Source organism: Talpa europaea (assembly GCF_964194135.1).
Source record: "Talpa europaea genome assembly, chromosome: 10".
Taxonomy (NCBI): Eukaryota; Metazoa; Chordata; class Mammalia; order Eulipotyphla; family Talpidae; genus Talpa; species Talpa europaea.
Window position 1 is genome coordinate 100948239 of NC_140077.1, and position 19185 is coordinate 100967423.

Consider the following 19185-nt stretch of genomic DNA (forward strand, 5'->3'; position numbering starts at 1 on the left):
TTTTTGACTTTTGGATTCTGGGAATGGTAGTTTAAGCTCCAACCCCAGCCCTTCTAGCTAAATAGTTAGCATTTTTAGTAGTTTGTTGTGTTCTCTTTAGAGGAGAACTTTTTTTTGGGGGGGGGGGGTCTACCTTGATAATGGGAGATTTTCAGATGTCTTTTGTGGAAGAAGAAACTATTTTTTTAGAGGAAAGCAAATCTGACCTCCCTCTATTGGCACCATGACACTCCTGTGACATATCATTAGACATTTTTCACTTCTGTAGTTCAGAGCATTTCATTTAATCACATAAGACCTAATCTGGTATAAACTACGACAACAGCATTAACATAGAAAAAGGTACGTGACAGAAGGTGGTAGAATAAGAGAAATGGTTAGAAGGTTTATGATATGAAAATCTTCAGGCACATGTCCAGACATGATCTACAAATGCTACAAATAATCTCACTTATTTCTTACAATTGTATGGTTATTAGATTGAGGCTAGGTTTACTTTTCTTTTTTCTTCTTTTTTTCAGATAAAGAAACCAAGCCTGAGAAATAGTATTTGGGAAAAGATTATAAACCTTTTATAAAAGAGTTCAGATGAAGTATTGTCCCTTCTCTTTTTCCCCATACGATGCCTCCCAATAAAACAAAACAAATGAAAAAGGAAATGGCTTGCTGTAAACCAATTGCAAACCATAAGATATATGGAATGAAAGGGCACAGTGTGAATTACATAGAGAGAGTGATATAAATGTGGTGGGGAGAAATAAAGCATTTCATCATTTCCCTGTATAGCTGAGAGGAAAGAGGAAAATTGAAGCAGCAGTGAAAACAATAGTTTCCTGAGGTGATCATAAACATGCTTTCACAGAAAATAAAGTTTTAGAGGAACAATGGAAATTGAAGAAGTAGAAAGGACTGACTATGAAGTGACAAGTATGATTAAGAGGCCAAAGGAGAGAGAAACAGATATTCAGGTGACCGTTAATTATATTTAGTGACTTTCCAAGTTTTCTAACTGCAGCCTACAGTAAGAAATACATTTTACTCAGGGACTCAGCTAACACTATGTGTGTGTGTGCACACGTGTGTAAGACAGAGGTGCAAGGATGATACGGTGATGAAACGATAGTGTTTTTAACAAGTAGTGGTGGAACAATTGGCTATTCACACACAAAAATATTGAACTTCAATTCATATTGCCTTCAAATGGATCCTAGACTTACATATAAAACCTGAAACTAAAACTTCTTTACAAAAAAAAAAGAAAATCTTTATGACCTTGAGTTAGGCAGAGTTTTTAAGACTTAACATCTGAAATATAATCCATCAAAGAACAAGTTTATAAAGTGGTGTGTATCAAAATTTAAAGTATCTGTAAGATACTGTTAAGTATCTGTAAATTTAAAGTATCTGTAAGATACTGTTAAGATGAAAATACAGGAACAGACTAGAAGAAAATATTTGCAAAATACATATTGATAACGGACATTCAAAATACATAAATAATTCCCATTAAGAAATGCAGTTTAAAAATGGGGAAAAGATTTGGACATTCCATCAAAAGGGCTACAGATGGCAAACAAGCACAGGGTGCTCAATGTTATTGGTTATTAGAGTAGCGCAAATTAAAAGCACAATAAGATGTTGTTACACACCTCTTAAGAAAATATTAAGATCAATTCTACCAATTATTGGCAAGGATGTGGGGAAAATAGAATTCTCACCCACTGCTGGTAGGAATGTAAAGTGATTCAACCACTTTGGAAAACAATTTTGCAGCTTTTTTAAAAAAGTTAATACAACAAGCATATGATCCAGTCATTTCACTCCTAGGGATTTCCCCCAGAGAAATGAAAGCTTGTGTTCATACAAAGATTTGTTCTTAACAGTTTTATTTGTAACAGCCAAAACCTAAAAAACAACCCAAAAATCCATCAATAGGTAAATGGGGAAAGTATGGTTTTATATCCATGCAGTAAAATATTATTCCATCCAAAAAAATGCCACTATTGATAGAGATTTTAATAAGGATGATCTCAAAATGATAAATGTTTAGTGTAAGAAGCCAAACCAAAAAAGTGCAAACTGTATGATGCCATATAAATGTAATTCTAGAAAATGTAAACAGAAAGTAGGTAAATGGTTGCCTGGGCAGGATAAAATGGGGAGTGGGGGGCAGAAAGGGAGGATTTATAAAGAGGTATGAGGAAATATTTGGGGGTGACAGATATATTCACTGTCTTGACTGTCATATTTCATGAACAGGGTTGCCAGATCTGGCAAGTAAAAATATAGGATAGCCAGCTGAATTTGAATTTCACATAAAAAAAAATATTCTTCAGTGTAAGTATGTGCCATGCAATGTTTGGAACATACTTACACTGAAACACATATTGTTTATATGAAATTCAAATGTAACTGGGTATCCAGTATTTATCTGGCAAACCTATTTGTGTGTGTACACATATACAAATTGTTTGCTTTAAATACACACAGTTAACTGTGTTATGACTAAATAAATTGTTGGGGGTAAAAAGATAACTTTTCAGTGAATGGCAGCAAGGCCAAGGCCAAAGTCCTAATCGCCATTGTCCCTGTCCCAGTGATTTTATTATACCAAGTTTATTCTGGAAGAAAATGTTTGCTCACAAGGATGGAAAAATAGACCCCCCACCCCGCGACCCCACCATAGTAAGGCTGTTCAGATGTGAGTTGATATGAAATTTAATTTATACTTTATAAATCTTTGTTGTCAAATGACTTTGTGTATCTTTCACCTGTTCATAAGTCTATTTTCAAGGCAAAGTGCTACAGCAGTGGAATCCACTCTCAGAATAAATAAGGAGTCATTTTATCTCAAGTCTCTTAACCGTCTGGGAGCACAACCAGTCCCCTGGCTGTCTAAGTAAAGGTGAAGGTGTAATAAAAGGAATACAAAGAAGCATAGAGACTACCTAGTGTTGATTACTGCTTACATTATGTTTCTCAATAATCCAAATAGCAGATTCACATTTTTTTTCCAGTATAATTTTAACCAGTTTTACTTGTTTATTACATAATCTACAAGGCTGAAAAAACACCACTTCCTAGTCTAAATTGCCCTGGTTTGGATTGAAGTCATTTATAGGCATCTAGAAATCAACAATCCTTCCGTTCTGTACTGTTTTCCCAGGGTACAGAGAAGGAACTCACCATATTTCATGTAGGCTAAAAAGTGTTATTTTAATAAATTACATTTTAATGTGTTTGTAATTGTGATGTGATTTGACTAACAATGCTGGCATTTGAAGGGATAAATTTCTTTTCTCTTTTTGAAAAGCTCATATTAAGTCAATGGTACATTTGACAAATGCACAAGCACCGTAGCTGGAGAAGCTGTCTCCCCAGTCCAGCCTTACTAGTGCTCTTTCTTTGGATTAGGTGGTAATTACTATCATTACTCAGAGCACTAATGGAGCAATGCATACCCTCTCAGTTCTTTCCAGTGTGGGTAAGACCAGTGTAATTCTTGCCTAATGTTATCATTTCCAGTTTATCTAATAAGTTAGTATTCCACCCCGCTTTCCTATTTTTTTTTCATTTGCACTGGCAGCTTAACTATATTTTGCATTTTCTCAACTGGTCACTGACAGCAATGATGATCATAAAGCCAAAATGGGATGGGGCTAAATTAACACAATAAAGTATAATAAAGCAAAGCCCTTCTCTGCAACCTATTATACAAATGAAAAAGTGTCATTTCTTTTTGTGAATCCTCAAAATAGAGCATTTAAGAAAAATACTTATTTTTTGCTGTGATGCAATGAAGTACTTGACTCTTAACAGACAGCGAAATTTCAGATCTCAACTACACATGGAAGAAGTATAAGATAAAAGGCAAATATGAGACACTCTACATCAGGGGTTAGTAAATGCCTATCCAAATCTGGCTCAGTGCCTGTTTTTGTACAACTAAAAATGCTCTCTAACTTTGTAAATGATTGGAAAAAATTAAAGGAAGAATGATATTTTGTGACATGTGAAAATGGAATAAAGTTCTAATTTCAGAGTCCATAGTGAAGTTTTATTGGGACATAGTCACACAGTAGTTTACATATTGTCTACAGCTGCTTTTGAGCTGCAATGACAAGGCTGAGGAATTGTGGCAGAAGAGGAATAGCCTGAAAAACTAACTTTTACTCTTTAGCCCTTTAGGGGAAGTTTGCTGACCTCTGCTCTTAATCAAAGGGTTTCAACAGAGAGATGCAGCAACCACTGCTCTCCCTTGCATTTGTGATGACAGGCTCTGACTGACCTGTCTTGCCTTCATTTCTTTGTACTACCTCAGTATAAAGCCATATCTTCAAGTATGAGTGTAAATACCAGACAAATTATAATTCATCCTGTGGTCAAGAAGCAAAGAACAAAATAATGAGTTTAAATAATTTCAAATGGTCTTCAAAGTAGATCGTCAACCAGTGAAAGGTTATGACAGAGTAGTTTCAGCACCTACTGGATTTTTTTCTTTTATAGTTTATGGCAGATAATCCAGAGACCTACATATCTTCTTTTCTAGAGAGTCTCCATTTTGGATACAAACTGGTCACACATGACTCAACTAAATCCTGATTCAACCAAGCCAGTCACTGAAGTCCTACACCTCTTGCCAATGCTTGCTTTTGGGAAGAAATGAATGATTCAACCCTAGCCAATTAAGTGAGAGAAACTGACCTGGGATTTTCTAGGAAAGACTTCTCCCCTAGAGAAAAACACAAACACCTCCTCTTGGGCATTATGGTATCTGCTTATGATACTTGGAACTACGACAGCCTCCTTGGAATCACACAGGGAGATTTCCTGAAGGCAACCAGCTACTCTGGGACACAGAGCACATGGATGGAGAGAACTTTTCTTTCTGAACTGTAGTAGTTTAGCTATTGAATTAAGCAACCCCAGATTCCTCCTATGTCATAAAATCTCATTTTATGAAAATCATTTCCCTTATTATTTAAAATAATCCATTTTGCAGTGGAATGTGCTGCTTAGTCCTAAGCTAATCAAAGCTATTTTAGTCCTAAGCCATCTAAAAAATATCTATTTTTATTAGTTCTACATATATAGATCTTGTTAATATCCTTTTTCATGGAAACACCTAGAAACTATCACCATGAATGGTATAGTTGGCAGTTTCATGCACATTCAAACTAGAAGACTCTAAGCCAGAAGAAAGAAAGTTATGATCATCTACTTAGATTTGTCCTTCAGCTAAGATGAACATATGGAGAATCACCTGGTTGTTAAGTTTTATCAAGATGAGTCTGTCAGTTTTATTTTCTAAGTAAAAGTCCAAGGGTGTTTACAAAATTTTTGATCCTGTCTTTCTGTACCCACCAAGAAAAATACAGAATTTTTTTTAATTACATCAACTTTTACAATACCATAGTCATTCTTTCAACAAATATCACCACGCATTTGCTTAGTGTATTGCACTGCTTGGAATGTTATGGAAGTATAAAACAAACAAGATAGTTCAGGTCTCTAAAGTAAACTAACAAAAGGTTATTTGATAAGCACTGTCAAGACACTCCCAAAACAGCAAGGAAACAAAGAAACCTAAGCTCACACATTAAACATAGATCAAACTGGGCCTCCCTAGTGGCACAATGGGTTAAGAAGCAACCTATGGAAAAAAAAAAAAAAAGAAGCAACCTATGAAGCTGTTTACAGCCTCTGCGGCACGGGTTCGATCCCTGGCCGGCCAGGGAGCAACCCACATGGCACAGCAGACCTCTCCTGGCTCACCCGCTGCTCCCCTCAGCGATGTACTACGATCTATCTGCCTGTTCTGTTCTCCACTCTGTCTCTGGTGGATCCTCTTATCCCCCACACCTCTGGCCTGTACCCCAGCTCTTGCATGCATGAATAAATAAATCTTTAAAAAATATATAGGTCAAACTGTATATCAAAAGTTTCAATGAATAATACAAAGTCTCTCGTGAGAGCAGATAATGTTTCCTAAGGAAGTGAACCTGATCTTTAGATTGGGTGCTATCTTAGTCTGTTTGGAGCTGCCATTAAAGAATATCACAGAGGGCCCCCCTGGTGGCGCAGTGGTTGAGCGCTGGGCTGCAAAGCTGCCCGCAGCCTCTGCAGCACTGGTTCGATCCCTGGCCACCGGAGAGGGTCCCACATAGCGCGCAGACCTCTCCTGCCGCCCGCTGCTCCCCTCAGCAGTGTACTTCAGTCCTTCTGCCTGTTCTGTTCCCCGCTCTGGCTCTGGTGAATTCTCTCACCCTCCTGCGCTTCTGACTGTACCCAGTGCTTGTATAAATAAATAAACAAATCTTTAAAAGAAAAAAAAAGAATATCACAGACTGGGTGACTTAAATAATCAATGTATTTCTCACCATTCTGGAGGTTGGGAAGTCCAACATGATGGCTTCTTAGGGGCCATTTCAATGTCTGGTGAGCACCTACTTCTTGGTTCACAGACAGTTAATTTCTTTTCACTATAACCTCATATGGAAGAAGGGATAGGGAGCTTTCTAAGGTCTCTTTTGTAAGGGCATTAATTGATTCATGAAGTCTCAATCCTCATGTCCTAATCACCTTCCAAAGGCCACATCTCCAAATGCCATCACATTGTGCCATAAGAGTTAATATGAATTTGGGGGTGGGGGTCATGAACATTCAGCATAAGAGATCAGAGAAACAAAGGCTGTGTTGTATAATCTTTGTTCACACAGACCCACTGCTGGACACACACTAGGCTACCATCAATACTTGTTGAGCCATTGTTTGAACTGTACTTAAATACCAAGTAGATTCTCTCATTCTTCATAACTCTGAATTCTAATTTATAATTCTTATGTGATAATTATATAGGTTACTTATTGCCACAATAATCACAAGCTTGATTAGAGGCCCTTTGGTTTATTAAAGGCTGCCCCTAATGACTTCAGATTTTTCACAGAAGGATATTTGCTTGAAGGAACAAAAGTACACAGCAAGAATGGTTCTGTATGATGTTTATTTGGTCCTTTTAGAAATCTGACAAACCAGTCTTTCAGTTCATGCAATGGTGAGGCCCATTGCATAATTGCATCCACTGGTTTGAAATACAAGGTTTAAAAATTTTCCAGCTCATGCGTTCTTTCTATGGTACTGTCAAAAATGAAGAGTCCTATTTACATTGCTAGTTGCAGCAATTAATATTGAACATCTCTCTCCTTTCCCCTACAGGCATATGTCAGATGTGTCCATTAGAGTTCATTTCCTAACTTCACATTTCCACCACCACCCTCTGACCCTCAATTGATTGGCTTGATTCTCTCCACAAGTCCATCCGCGCATCAGCAATGGCCAAATTAGGCCCATATTGTCAACAGTATTTTAAATATACTTATTAAAACACTCATTTCCATGTCCCACTTGATTTATTTCTTTAGCATGGTTTATTTTGGTCACTGAAGTGGAGCATTGGCCTCATGAGGTCATATCATAGAAAGAAGGAGTATTCCTGGACAGTCTCATGCTCCCCTCTGCTCTATTAAAAATAAATATTGTGAAAAACACATCTTTCTCTGACTTGGGATGATTTAAGGCAGTCCCAGAATTGATTGGTCTTTAGATATATATATATATTTTTTTAAGATTTATTTATTTGTTTGTTTTTTTAATTTATTTATCCAAGCACTGGGTACAGTCAGAAGCACAGGAGGGTGAGAGAATTCACCAGAGCCAGAGCAGGGAGCAAAGCAGGCAGAAGGACTGAAGTACACTGCTGAGGAGAGCAGCGGGCGGCAGGAGAGGTCTACGCACCATGTGGGACCCTCCTCCAGTGGCCGGGGAGCAGCCGGGGAGCGAACCATCGCTGCAGAGGCTGCGGGCAGCTTTGCAATCCAGCACTCAACCGCTGCGCCACAGGGGAGGCCCGGTCTTTAGATATTTTTAAAGAAGTTTTTACTTCTTTTTAAGATGACTTTATATATCCAGTCTTATAATGAAATCCTTTCATTCATTTAGTGAATAAACAATACACTTTAGCCTTCACCACCTATTTCTTGAGAACCTAATATGTTAAAGCACTGTGCTGGCAATTAAGAGTTTACAGAGTCGGGCCTCCCCTGGTGGCACAGTGGTTGAGCGCTGGGCTGCAAAGCTGCCCACAGCCTCTGCAGCGCCAGGTTCAATCCTCGGGCACCGGCGAGGTCCCACATGGCGCGCAGACCTCTCCTGCTGTGCCCACTGCTCCCCTCAGCAGTGTACTTTGGTCCTTCTGCATGTTCTGCTCCCCGCTCTGGCTCTGGTGAATTCTCTCACCCTCCCGCGCTTCTGACTGTACCCAGTGCTCGTATAAATAAATAAATAAATAAATCTTAAAAAAAAAAAAAAGTTGACAGAGTCCATAGATACAGTGGAATATTACTCAGCCGTGAGAAAGGAGGACTTCCTGCCATTTGTAACAACATGGATGGAACTTGGGGAGATGATGCTAAGTGAGATTAGTCAGAGTAAAACAATTATTCTATGATATTGCTTACAGGTAGAATCTTAAATTTGTAAAATTTAGAAGTAGAACTGTGGTTACTAGAGCCTGGGGATGGGGCTAGCATTCCTAGCATCTAATTTTTACTTGTGGGGATTTTGTTTTCCCAAAAATCTTTGAAAGACACATTTTGGTAATGAGAAAAGGTGGAAGAAGTTAAGTAGGCTAGGGTCAGATTGTGAAGCTACTAATCAGTAATCCCAAGATATATGAATGAAACCACTTATAGGCATTGGAGAAAACCAATTTGTTTTTTATGGAAGATGCAATATTGATTTTATCTGCATTTCAGATCACTCTTGACAGCTGTGTGGAGGATTAATGTACAGGATAGCCTTTGAACCAAGACAGTTAGGAAGTTATTGTGATAATCCAGATGAAATACAAGTTAGGGTTGTTTCCTTTTATTGGCTGCCTCAGTGAAAATGTAAGCTCTGTGAAGGCAGGTTTTTGATTTGTTCACTGCTATATCCCCAGATCTCAAAACCATGCCTGACTTATACAGAACTATCTCCTCTTATTGTTCTTCACTTTGTTACTTTTTGCAGATAATGCATTTTTAAAAATTGAAGGTTTGTGGTAATCTTGGATCAAGCGAGTCCACTGGCAGCAGATTTTCAACAGTATGTACTTACATTGTGTCTCTGTGTGACATTTAATTAAGCGATGCACATTTTTTTGAGACATAACGCTATTACATACTTGAGACTATAGTGTAGTGTGAGCATACCTTTTATATGCACTGAGAAATGCAAAAAATTTGTGTGACTCACTTTATCATGATATTCACTTTATTGTGTTGATCTGGAACTGAACCTGCTGTATCTCTCAGGTGTGCCTACAGTTCAGTAAACATTCATTGAAGAGATGAATAAACAAATCAGTGACAGAATAACTCAATGAGTAAGTTAATTAAATGAAGCAATGCAAAGGCAGAGAAGAGGTTAGAAAGAGACAGTTACCTCAGCGGTAGAATTTTCTTTTTTTCCTCTGACACATACCATAGCTGAGTCCTTTTCAAGTGTTGGCAGCAGATGAAGTTTGTTGGAAAACCTCCCAGATTCCCCCATCTGTGCTCTTTCCAGCCTCCGTGGCATCTGTTTCTCAGTGTCCACCATCTTCCCACCATCTAGAACAGAGGTTGGCAAACAACAGCTCCTGGATTAAATTCATCCTGCCACCTGTTTTGTAGGACTCAAGAGCAAAGAATAGTTTTTAACATTGTTACGTGGTTGGGGGAAGGAGCAAAAGAATATTTTATAACACATGAAAATAGTTGAAATTACAATTTCAATGTCCTTAAATAAAGTTTTATTGGAAGTAAGTCATGTTCATTAGTTTAATTATTGTCTTTGGCTTCTTTTGCCCTACAAAGCACAAGGAGGCAGAGTCAAGCAATTGAAAAGGAGACTATGACTGGTGGAGCCAAAAATATTTACTCTCTGGTCCTTTAAAAAAAGTTTTCCAATCCTTAATCTGGAAGAGTTCTTAGGAAAGAATTGAATTTTATCCACAATAAGGAATAAACCCTTCATCAATGAAAGCTCCTAAAATATATTTTTAGCGTAATGTGTAAGACAAAGCTAAAATGAACAAACAAAAAATAAAATAGGAAAAGACTTATGTTAATGATAGAATGATCCTCACTTTTCAAAACTATTCCAGTTTACTTTTTTTTTTTAAGGTTTTTTTTTTTTTTTTTTAATTTATACAAGCACTGGGTACAGTCAGAAGCACAAGAAAGTGAAAGAATTCACCAGAGCCAGAGCGGGGAGCAGAACACGCAGACCGACGAAGTACACTGCTGAGGGGAGCAGCGGGCGGCAGGAGAGGTCTGCGCGCCATGTGGGACCCTCCTCTGGTGGCCGGAGAGCAGCCGGGGATCGAACCGGCACTGCAGAGGCTGCGGGCAGCTTCGCAACCCAGCGCTCAGCCGCTGCGCCACTGCCCTATGCCAGTTTACTTTCATGAAAGGCTTACATTAATACCTTCTCTTGCTAGCTTGTTGTAAATCAAAGTTACTTCAGTTAAACACATACACAATTTCTTAAATATAACTTTAGAGGTTCAGACACAATTGAGCAAGTAAAGCTGGGCACAAGTGCAGGGGAGAGAGGAAGTAGGATCTACTACTGCCCTTGAAATCATTTTTCCAGGGCAGGAAGATGGAGAATTGTGGTACACGGAGGAAGGAGGAGGAAAGATCTAAAAACTTACCATAGGATGAAGGGAAGCTAGACACACCACAAGGAATGCAGCACAGTAATTGAAAAGAGATGATAATTCTTAAAGGAAAAGCAGAGACCAAAGACTGGACACAAATGGAAGCTTTACTTTTGAGCAGGGAATGTGAGCCTGCACAGGCTCTATGTTCTGGAGGGCAAGGTTTGGGAGAGGGATAATAATAAAATCAAAGACCCAGGGAACTGTTTCATTAAGGAAGTTACATTCATGTGTGTTGCTGTTGGCTCTGACCAACAGTGATATGTGAGCATTTTGGTTAAACACTTAGTTATATGTCAGAGATCTGCTGCTGAGGGGCCCACCTCCAGCAATGGCTTCCAGCAGCTTCACTGGCAGGTGCCTGCTCAGCTGTGTGTCCAGAGAGGATCTTCCTAGCACTCCCCAGTGCCACATACATTGCGCCACAATATTTCTAAATTTCTAGAAGTACCTAAAGCACCAATGAGGAATCAAGAGTTCAGAAAAGCTCAGGGACGTGACTGAAGCCCCAGAGAACCTTGATCAGGCACCATCCACGCTCCCACCCCACTCTCGGCTCACAGAGCACATGCACTTTCCACTACACAGGCTAAAACTAAGTGCTTTCAACTCAGCTGTCAAATAATGCCTCTTCCTAAGTGTATTGCAGTCCACAGAGTGACTAATGAGCTCGATATAGACATACCTGCCCTCACATCTGGGTGGTGACGTGGCAAAATTTTAACAATAATGGAAACATCACACAGAGAAGCAATTCTCTCCAAATCTGTCCACATCTGTTGGATGCATGTACATGACCCAGTGGGGAAAAAGATCCATGTTTGAGTAAGTTTGGGAAATGCTGGGTTCCATAATCGTGTGCAGGTTTATTTATAATATACCACCTCAGAATGTTTAGTATCATTTGCTTTGAATATTTAACAGGCAAATGTAGCCAGCCAGCAGTGCATCCTGTCTCACTATGGAGTAACCCCCACTACACACACACACACACACACACACACACACCCCCTTCATGGTGCTCTCCTGGGAGCTGCATTTCATGAAACATTTCGGAACACAATGGCCCACGCAGTTACTGAAACTCCAGCAAGGTGAACATAATTCTTCTGATTTCATCTTAGCTGGAGGAGATTGTAAAAAAGTTCCTTACAACTGAGACCTCAGCACCTGTTAGACTGAGAGTGAAAACCTTTTTTTACACTCTGGTCATTCTACACTTTACGAAAGCCAGCCTAGCTCAGTGACAACCTGACGTGAATAAAATTGAAGCTACAATATAGTCATCAAGAAAAATTAGCCACAGCGACTATGCAGTGTCTCGTGGAGAGTCGGCGTGATAAGGAAGCTGTGAAAACATCTGCCAGAATCCTGTGTGTGAAGGGCAATTTCTGTCATTTTCTCCTCCCCGGGAAAGCTTAGATGACTTTTCGAAGCACACACAGGTGGCCACATTGACCATTTTATCACAGAACCTGGTTTAAATCTTATACCATCTTGGGCTCTTGGCAAATACTGAGGTCCATGACCCAAGAGCAAAGTTGAAGGAGCTCCACAGTTGGGGGACCCCGGGGACTCCGTGACCCTGTGCCGCTCTGACTCCAAGGTCTGTGATCTACTTTTGGTAACAGGAAAGATGTTCTTTCCTTGTATCCCCAGCTGCCCAAAATGATCCTGCAGCCCCTTTGGCTCCAGGGCTTCTGAAACTCCTCCTGGGTCACACTCCATTGTCTATTTCCAATCAGCACCATTCTCTCGGGTGTTCCTCACCTCAGCTTTCAACACCATGTTTCACTGATCATTTCCCAGACCTCTTCCTCTTACTAGCTTCATCTGCTTTCACAATTCCTTGTTTATCCTTGTCATTTTTTTAAAAGATTTTTTTATTAATGCATACAAGAACTCGGATGTAAGCCAGAGGTGCAGGAGGTGAGACGATTCACCAGAGAGAGTGGGGAGCAGAACAGGCAGATCCATTGAAATACACTGCTGAGGGGAGCAGCAGGCAAGGCAGGAGAGGTCTGCTGTGCCATGTGGGTTACTCCCTGGCCGGGCTGGGGATGGAACTCGTGCTGCAGTGGCTGGTGATAGCTTGATAGCGCTGTCTTTAACCCCTGTGCCACCAGGGAGGCCCTATCCTTGTCTTACATTTGCAATAGCAAATATTTATTAAATAACCCTGCCCTTGGCCACACCTGTAATGAGCTGTCCTCTTCAGATAGTCTTCTCCATTTTCCAATCGCTTCTGACACATTTGGGAGTTTTCAAATTCTCATTTCAGAATTTACTCTTCTAGATCAAACACTCCAGTGTCTGAGGACCTTTCTGCAAATATGGCAAGAATGAGGGTTTTTATTCTACGAAACACATCTAGGTTGGTTATAAAGGAAGCAGTGAATTGGAGCAATGAAGAGCTGGCCTGTGAGATGTCCTAAAAGAGAATAAAAATCTTGTTGGCTGTGTCTCCAGACAAGTAACCAGCCTTTCTGTGTCTCGTTTCCCCCATTTTTAAACTGGGAAAATTAACACTACTCATCTCACTTTGTTATTTAAGGATTCATTGAATTCACATTTTTTAAAGACTTAAAACAACACATCGAACATAGGAAATGCCATATAGGCATTTGTTATGATTTCCACATAGAAGATAATAAAAGCATCTTCATGTGTGGAGATGTTTACAGCTTTTTTTTTTGTTTGTTTGTTTCTTTGTTTCGTTTTGTCTTTTTAAGGCCCAGATTATATAAAGGATCATCTACCTAAAGTTCATCAGCACACTTGCTACATAGGAGAAAAGCGTCCGGCATTAGAAAAAACTGGAGATCTCAGATATTTATTGCGGCCTGCCTCCAACCGAAGTTTGCCAGCAAAATATAAACATGAGTATGTTGGTGAAATTGGTTGGGGAATCCCAATGTTTGATTTTATCAACAAAACAAGGCGTGAGAGTGGCTTTCACATCAAGGTATTGCTCTTAAATGTATGTTCTTGAATTCTTTGTGTTTGCTTCCATGGGAAACAACACATACTTGATTTTGAGCTGTAATTGACAAATAACGGGATCTATGGTTTTCAGAAAGAGAAATGTGTGAATAAATGTACTGGCTATCATCATTCCCTTTTAGTGCCTTGAATACATGAGCGGAGAGGTGTGAAGAAAATGAAGTCACAGGTAATCCAAAGGCATTTGTGTTTGGCTTTGGAAAGCATTCAGATTCACATTTATGCTGAGACGTTCTCACTCACTTCCCCAGCTGGCCCTGCTTGCTGAGTGGGTGGTGTAAACCAAGAAGCCTGGGCTGGACACAATCACAAAGCTAAAAAAAAATGTCCTGGATCTTTAAAGTCCATTGTGTTGATAATGCTTTTGAATTAGGTAATCCCCTACGCAATCAGAGGATTCTTTCAAACCTTGTCCTACTTTTTTTTGGTGATGAGGCTGCAGGTATGAGCTCACAGAGTTGCCTCTTAAACAGAAGGGAGTGCAGGTAATTTTAGAACTGAAATCTGAAAATTCCTTTTTTCCTCCAGGAGGTTCCTGTGATATCTAAAAATTAACCATGTATCAATTATGCAATCAGTAGATTTCCTCAAATTCTGAGGCAATGTAGTACAGCTTCCTAAGGTAGTTAACAAAGGAAAAAAGAAAAACCATTTTCTGGTCCAAACTGGGATAACACAGGAAAGTGGTTAGGAGTTCAGGCTTTGAAATCAGATCATCTGGGTTCAAATCCTGGCTCTGAATTAGGTCTAGCTCTGTGACATCAGGCTGGTGAGTTCACCTCTCTACACTTCTGCCCAACCTCCTTCACAGACCAGCGATTACAATGCCCACTACTACAAGTCGCCTGAATTCCTGTCCTAGTTCTCTCACCTACTACCTGTGAGTGGTCTTGGACAAGTAGCTTCAACTCTTTCAGTTTCGTGAATTATGAATCTTAGTATTTTCCTTATCAGGCTGTTGTAAACATCAAACATGCTAATATTTATAAAGTGCTGGGAACAGGACCTGGCATGTATCAAGCACTCTATGTGTTTAACATTATTATTGTTATGTAGTGAGGATCAAATGTGGGAACACAGGAAGCATGAAGCCTGGCACATGGCTGACTTCCAAATGTCAGCTACCAGTGTTCTGGCTGTAGTAGCTGCTGTTACTTCTTAGTCGATCACTGTGGTAGCTGGTGTTGACTCTGTCAGCTAAGCAGACTGAATGTACAAGTTCTCAAACTGCTTCCCAGTCCACTTAGGCAATAAAGATGAAGATCAGGAATTTAATATAATAATTGTCACCAGCAGGAAGAGTACCCAAAAACGAGGCAGCTGGTTGAAACAGAGTCCAGAACTTTTGTTGCCTTGTAGCTTGTCTTGGGGGGGTGCCCTGCTTTTGTACACAGCCTTCAATCTGTCTGCCCATTTTGAGTGTCTGCAGCTCTCTATCTTCATCTTTCTCTTAATATTTTTTTTCTGCTCAAATGAAGTTCAGTCCAGCAGTCTTTGGCCTTTGGAACAGGGAATCCAAGATATGTCAGCCACAAGTTAGCCCTCTAGAAAAGTGTTTATTCCATTTCTTTTGTTCATATTGACCCCAGTAGGACTGAATGTGAACTCTACAACCTGTGAAACATTCAGAAGCTGTTCTTGTTGGGCACATGCTGGAAGGGACACTGATTCTCATTTTGACAGTAGTTGTCCTAAGGATCAAGCTGTCTCAGATAATCTTAAACTATACCCTAAAGGAGTCCTTGGGTTTAGAACTTTGTAATGAGACCAAAAGATTCACCAAGAATGATTACACGCATTAGTAATAAACCAAATAAGTTTACCCATGAGTTAAGACCTCAGTTTTGTTGTTGAGGCTGCTGCTCTTCCTTCCACACCAGCGATGGTTCTCTCTCCACAGCCAAGACAAGAGGAGATATTTGTTTTTGAGTCTAGCCTCAGACTTGAATTCCTTAACAATCTCTGCTTGAGGCAGCTACTAGTGACCAATCAGACTTGACTGAATTGACACTTGAGCTGACTTACACATGCACTCTGTGCATTAAAACAAGCTCTTTCTACAAGAAGAGGTATTTCCTCATCCCTCTCCAGACTGAGGAACTGGTGAATTCCTTAATGTGGCATAATTTAGGGAAATATCCCAATCCACATCCTCTTCTTTCTCTGGTTCCTTGTCTTTAGTGAAGCTCTTCCACACCCATCTTCCTTACTTGTCTAAAATAGTCCAAAACAAGATGGCACTTCTTCTCAGTCAAACTTCAGCAACTCTTCTGTGTCTCTCAGGCTGATTTTTTTTTTTAAAGATTTATTTATTTATTTATTATTCATTTATTTATATAAGCACTGGGTACAGTCAGAAGCGCGGGAGGGTGAGAGAATTCACCAGAGCCAGAGTGGGGAGCAGAGCAGGCAGAAGGACTGAAGCACACGGCTGAGGAGAGCAGCGGGCGGCAGGAGAAGTCTGTGCGCCATGTGGGACCCTCCTCCGGTGGCCAGGGAGCAGCCGGGGATCGAACCGGCGCTGCAGAGGCTGCGGGCAGCTTTGCAAACAAGCGCTCAACTGCTGTGCCACCGGGGAGGCCCTCTCAGGCTGATTTTTAAGCCTAAACTTTCATGTACTAGATTGTGAGTCTGAACAGCTGCTCTTCCTACTTTATTGCTCCAGGTCTGTATAAGATGGCAGGAAAGGAAGCTCAGGTACCACCAACAGAACCTTGGTAAAATAGCTGGGCTACTGTTTTTCACCTGGGAATGGTCTCCCCAACCTGGGCACTAGGAAGGCCTCAATAGATAATCTGGATTTTGGCAGAAAGATAACTTTCAGGCTGATTGACAGCTGAAAAAATCTCCCCACATCCCAGAGATCAGTAAAAATCATAATATCAGATAGCTCTTCTGGGTTTTTGATATTTAACTATTTCCTACTCACCTTCATATGGAGCATGATGCCATAAATTATATTTGTATATAAACCACTAAAGATCATTACTTTTGTTTTTATCTCAGATTTAAGGCACTACATGTTTTAAGTGGATTTGCCAAATTATATGTATTTTATAAACTATATGGAAATCATTGAAATAATTCTTGGGTTTGTCCTCACGCTAAGCTGGGGAGCTTTTCCATCCTAGCTTTTGCATATTAGCCAGGCATGTCTCCTCTCCCCTGGTCTTGCTTTAACACAAATCTCAGCACAACAGTGGGCTTCCTGATGCCCACTTTCTGCTCCCACACTCAGAACTCATGATTTCACTAATTTGGTTTTCCAACGACAATGTACTAAACTTGTTGACTAACTCCTCATGGGTGTGATCCCAAAGACAATATTAAATCAATAATTACAACATATACAACAACTTATATATCATATAGGACAACATCTTGAAAAAGAAGGTAAAACTGTGATCGTGGAACAAGAACTATGGAAACATCTCAAAATACTTACACGTGATACAAACTATACTAAAAAATAAAATCTTTGAAGCTGTGAAGCTTCTGCCTCATTTTTAGCAGCCATAAATTCCAGTATTGACACTTGTTTTGTGACCATTTCCATTGGAACAGTCTTGTGATGAGACATTGAATGTTTTAATGGCTGACATTATCGAGGCCCTGGGTTGGTTGTCTCATTAGTGTTTTACCCACTACAAACTTACTTTGAGAGAGTCAAGATAAAAAGAGCTGCCATTGCTTATGTACTACAAGAGGAAGGTACTGTGGTTATTTCTATTTTATAGACAAGGAAACTAAGTATTGAAAACTGAGTTTCCATCATTTACTGCACAATTAGTATATAATGGATTTAGGATTTCAACCCAGGACACTTGAACTCCAGGGCTTAGTGAGCACAGGATGTAAAAGAGACAAAAGAATAGAAAATTAAATCAGAACATTAGATTGGCACTGTAGTGTGAAACACACATCTGTTATCAGTTTTCTGTAGGGCGGGGTCTGGCTGGGGTCAATGCAGATGCCTTCCCTTATATAGTTTTCTCAATTTGCTTCCATCTTCCCATTAGGCATCATTTGAATACAATGTTCTTCACCTATAATATTAAAATGAATGACTAGAAATACTAGTAGTATTATTAGTAATATGGTAAAATGAATTACACATTGATATATAATAGCTTAGTAATAGCTTAGATTTTTATTTAATAAGCACTTTTCAAAGTTTGCCAAATAGAATAGTGTATACCAAATATAACCCTTGGAATCATGGGAGAAAAAGGGAAAGGCTGTGGTCCCAACAACCAGCAACCATCTCTCCTTGCCTCAGCCTGACCTGGTGCTCTTCCCAATGACCACAGTTGCCTATCAGTGTCTTCGAACACTTTTAAAATCATCTGAAAAAAGGTATCGCCAGTGTGGTGTTGATCAGGATGCAGACCACCCATCACATATTGTAGGTTTCCTGTTGCTGTTTTTTTTTTTCCCATGCCAATTTATTTATTTTATTTTGGGTTCATTTGGATAGATCAGTTACAATTTTGGGTCTCATTAAGATTCCAAAGCTCTCACACGCCTCATCTCCAGATGTTATCAATAGACAAGACTTTTAAAAGGTAATAGAACCTCCTTTTCCAACTGAGTTATGGAAGCAAAATAGAAAATAGCTTTGTTAAAATTAGGCATGTCTTTCTTTCCCAGATGGGGGTGTGTTTAATTCTCACTTTATCCTTCTTAGAGTTATTTGCATCCTAACATGCATCCTAACAGTTTGTGGTTTAATATAAAAATAATTATATTAACACCTTCCATCTTTAAGTGCTATATAAAGTGATGCATTTTCTGATACTATGAGTCTTAGTAGTAAGAGTGAACATTTTGACCATTTGTAAGAGAGAAGAAACACTGGCTAAGGAGGTCAATAACCCTTCTTTTTCTTTAAATAATATATTAACTCCATTATTTTCCTTATATAGAGATTATCTTCCCCCCATTTTACAAAACCTGGCTTTATAGGGTTTCTCAAATAAGTTGAAGACTGTCATTTTCTTACAAAACCTTGTCTCTGAAATTCCCCAAAACAAATTTTCTCTTTGATGCTTCCGTTGCCTAACCCACCATGAAAACAACAAAGTAGCTAGTTACAGGGCAACCCTAAAAAAAGAAGGGGTAAGCTGGGTGTGAGTCCTCACCCTTGTGCTTAAGAACTCTGGATAAGGCTCAAGGGCAGGCACACAGGGAAACATTTAAAAAAAAAAAGTTTATTTACAAGGGAAATAACAAAAGGGAGAACACGGAAAGAACGAGCAATTGGTCAACACATTCTACCTTACAGCTGTCTGAGCTGGAAGCCCGGGTGCGTGCTGAAGGCTGGTAAAAACCCAGAAAGCACAAACCCAGATGTGTTGGGTTTTATACCAAGCATGGCTGCTTAACTCCACCTTTAGTTCCCAACACCCCTCCTTCAGAAAGTCAAGTTATATAGCAGA

At 39.6% G+C, this 19185-nt stretch overlaps 1 protein-coding gene across 1 annotated transcript in view; it reads left to right on the forward strand.

Annotated features, from left to right (window-relative positions):
- SPMIP2 (sperm microtubule inner protein 2) overlaps positions 1–19185 on the forward strand; it is a gene marked incomplete at both ends in the record, with an annotated part of 66740 nt that overhangs the window by 16682 nt on the left and 30873 nt on the right. Inside the window, one exon of the mRNA XM_084245583.1 lies at positions 13477–13709. Within this exon, the coding sequence (XP_084101709.1) occupies positions 13477–13709 (233 nt within the window). The remainder of the gene's footprint in view (positions 1–13476; positions 13710–19185) is intronic.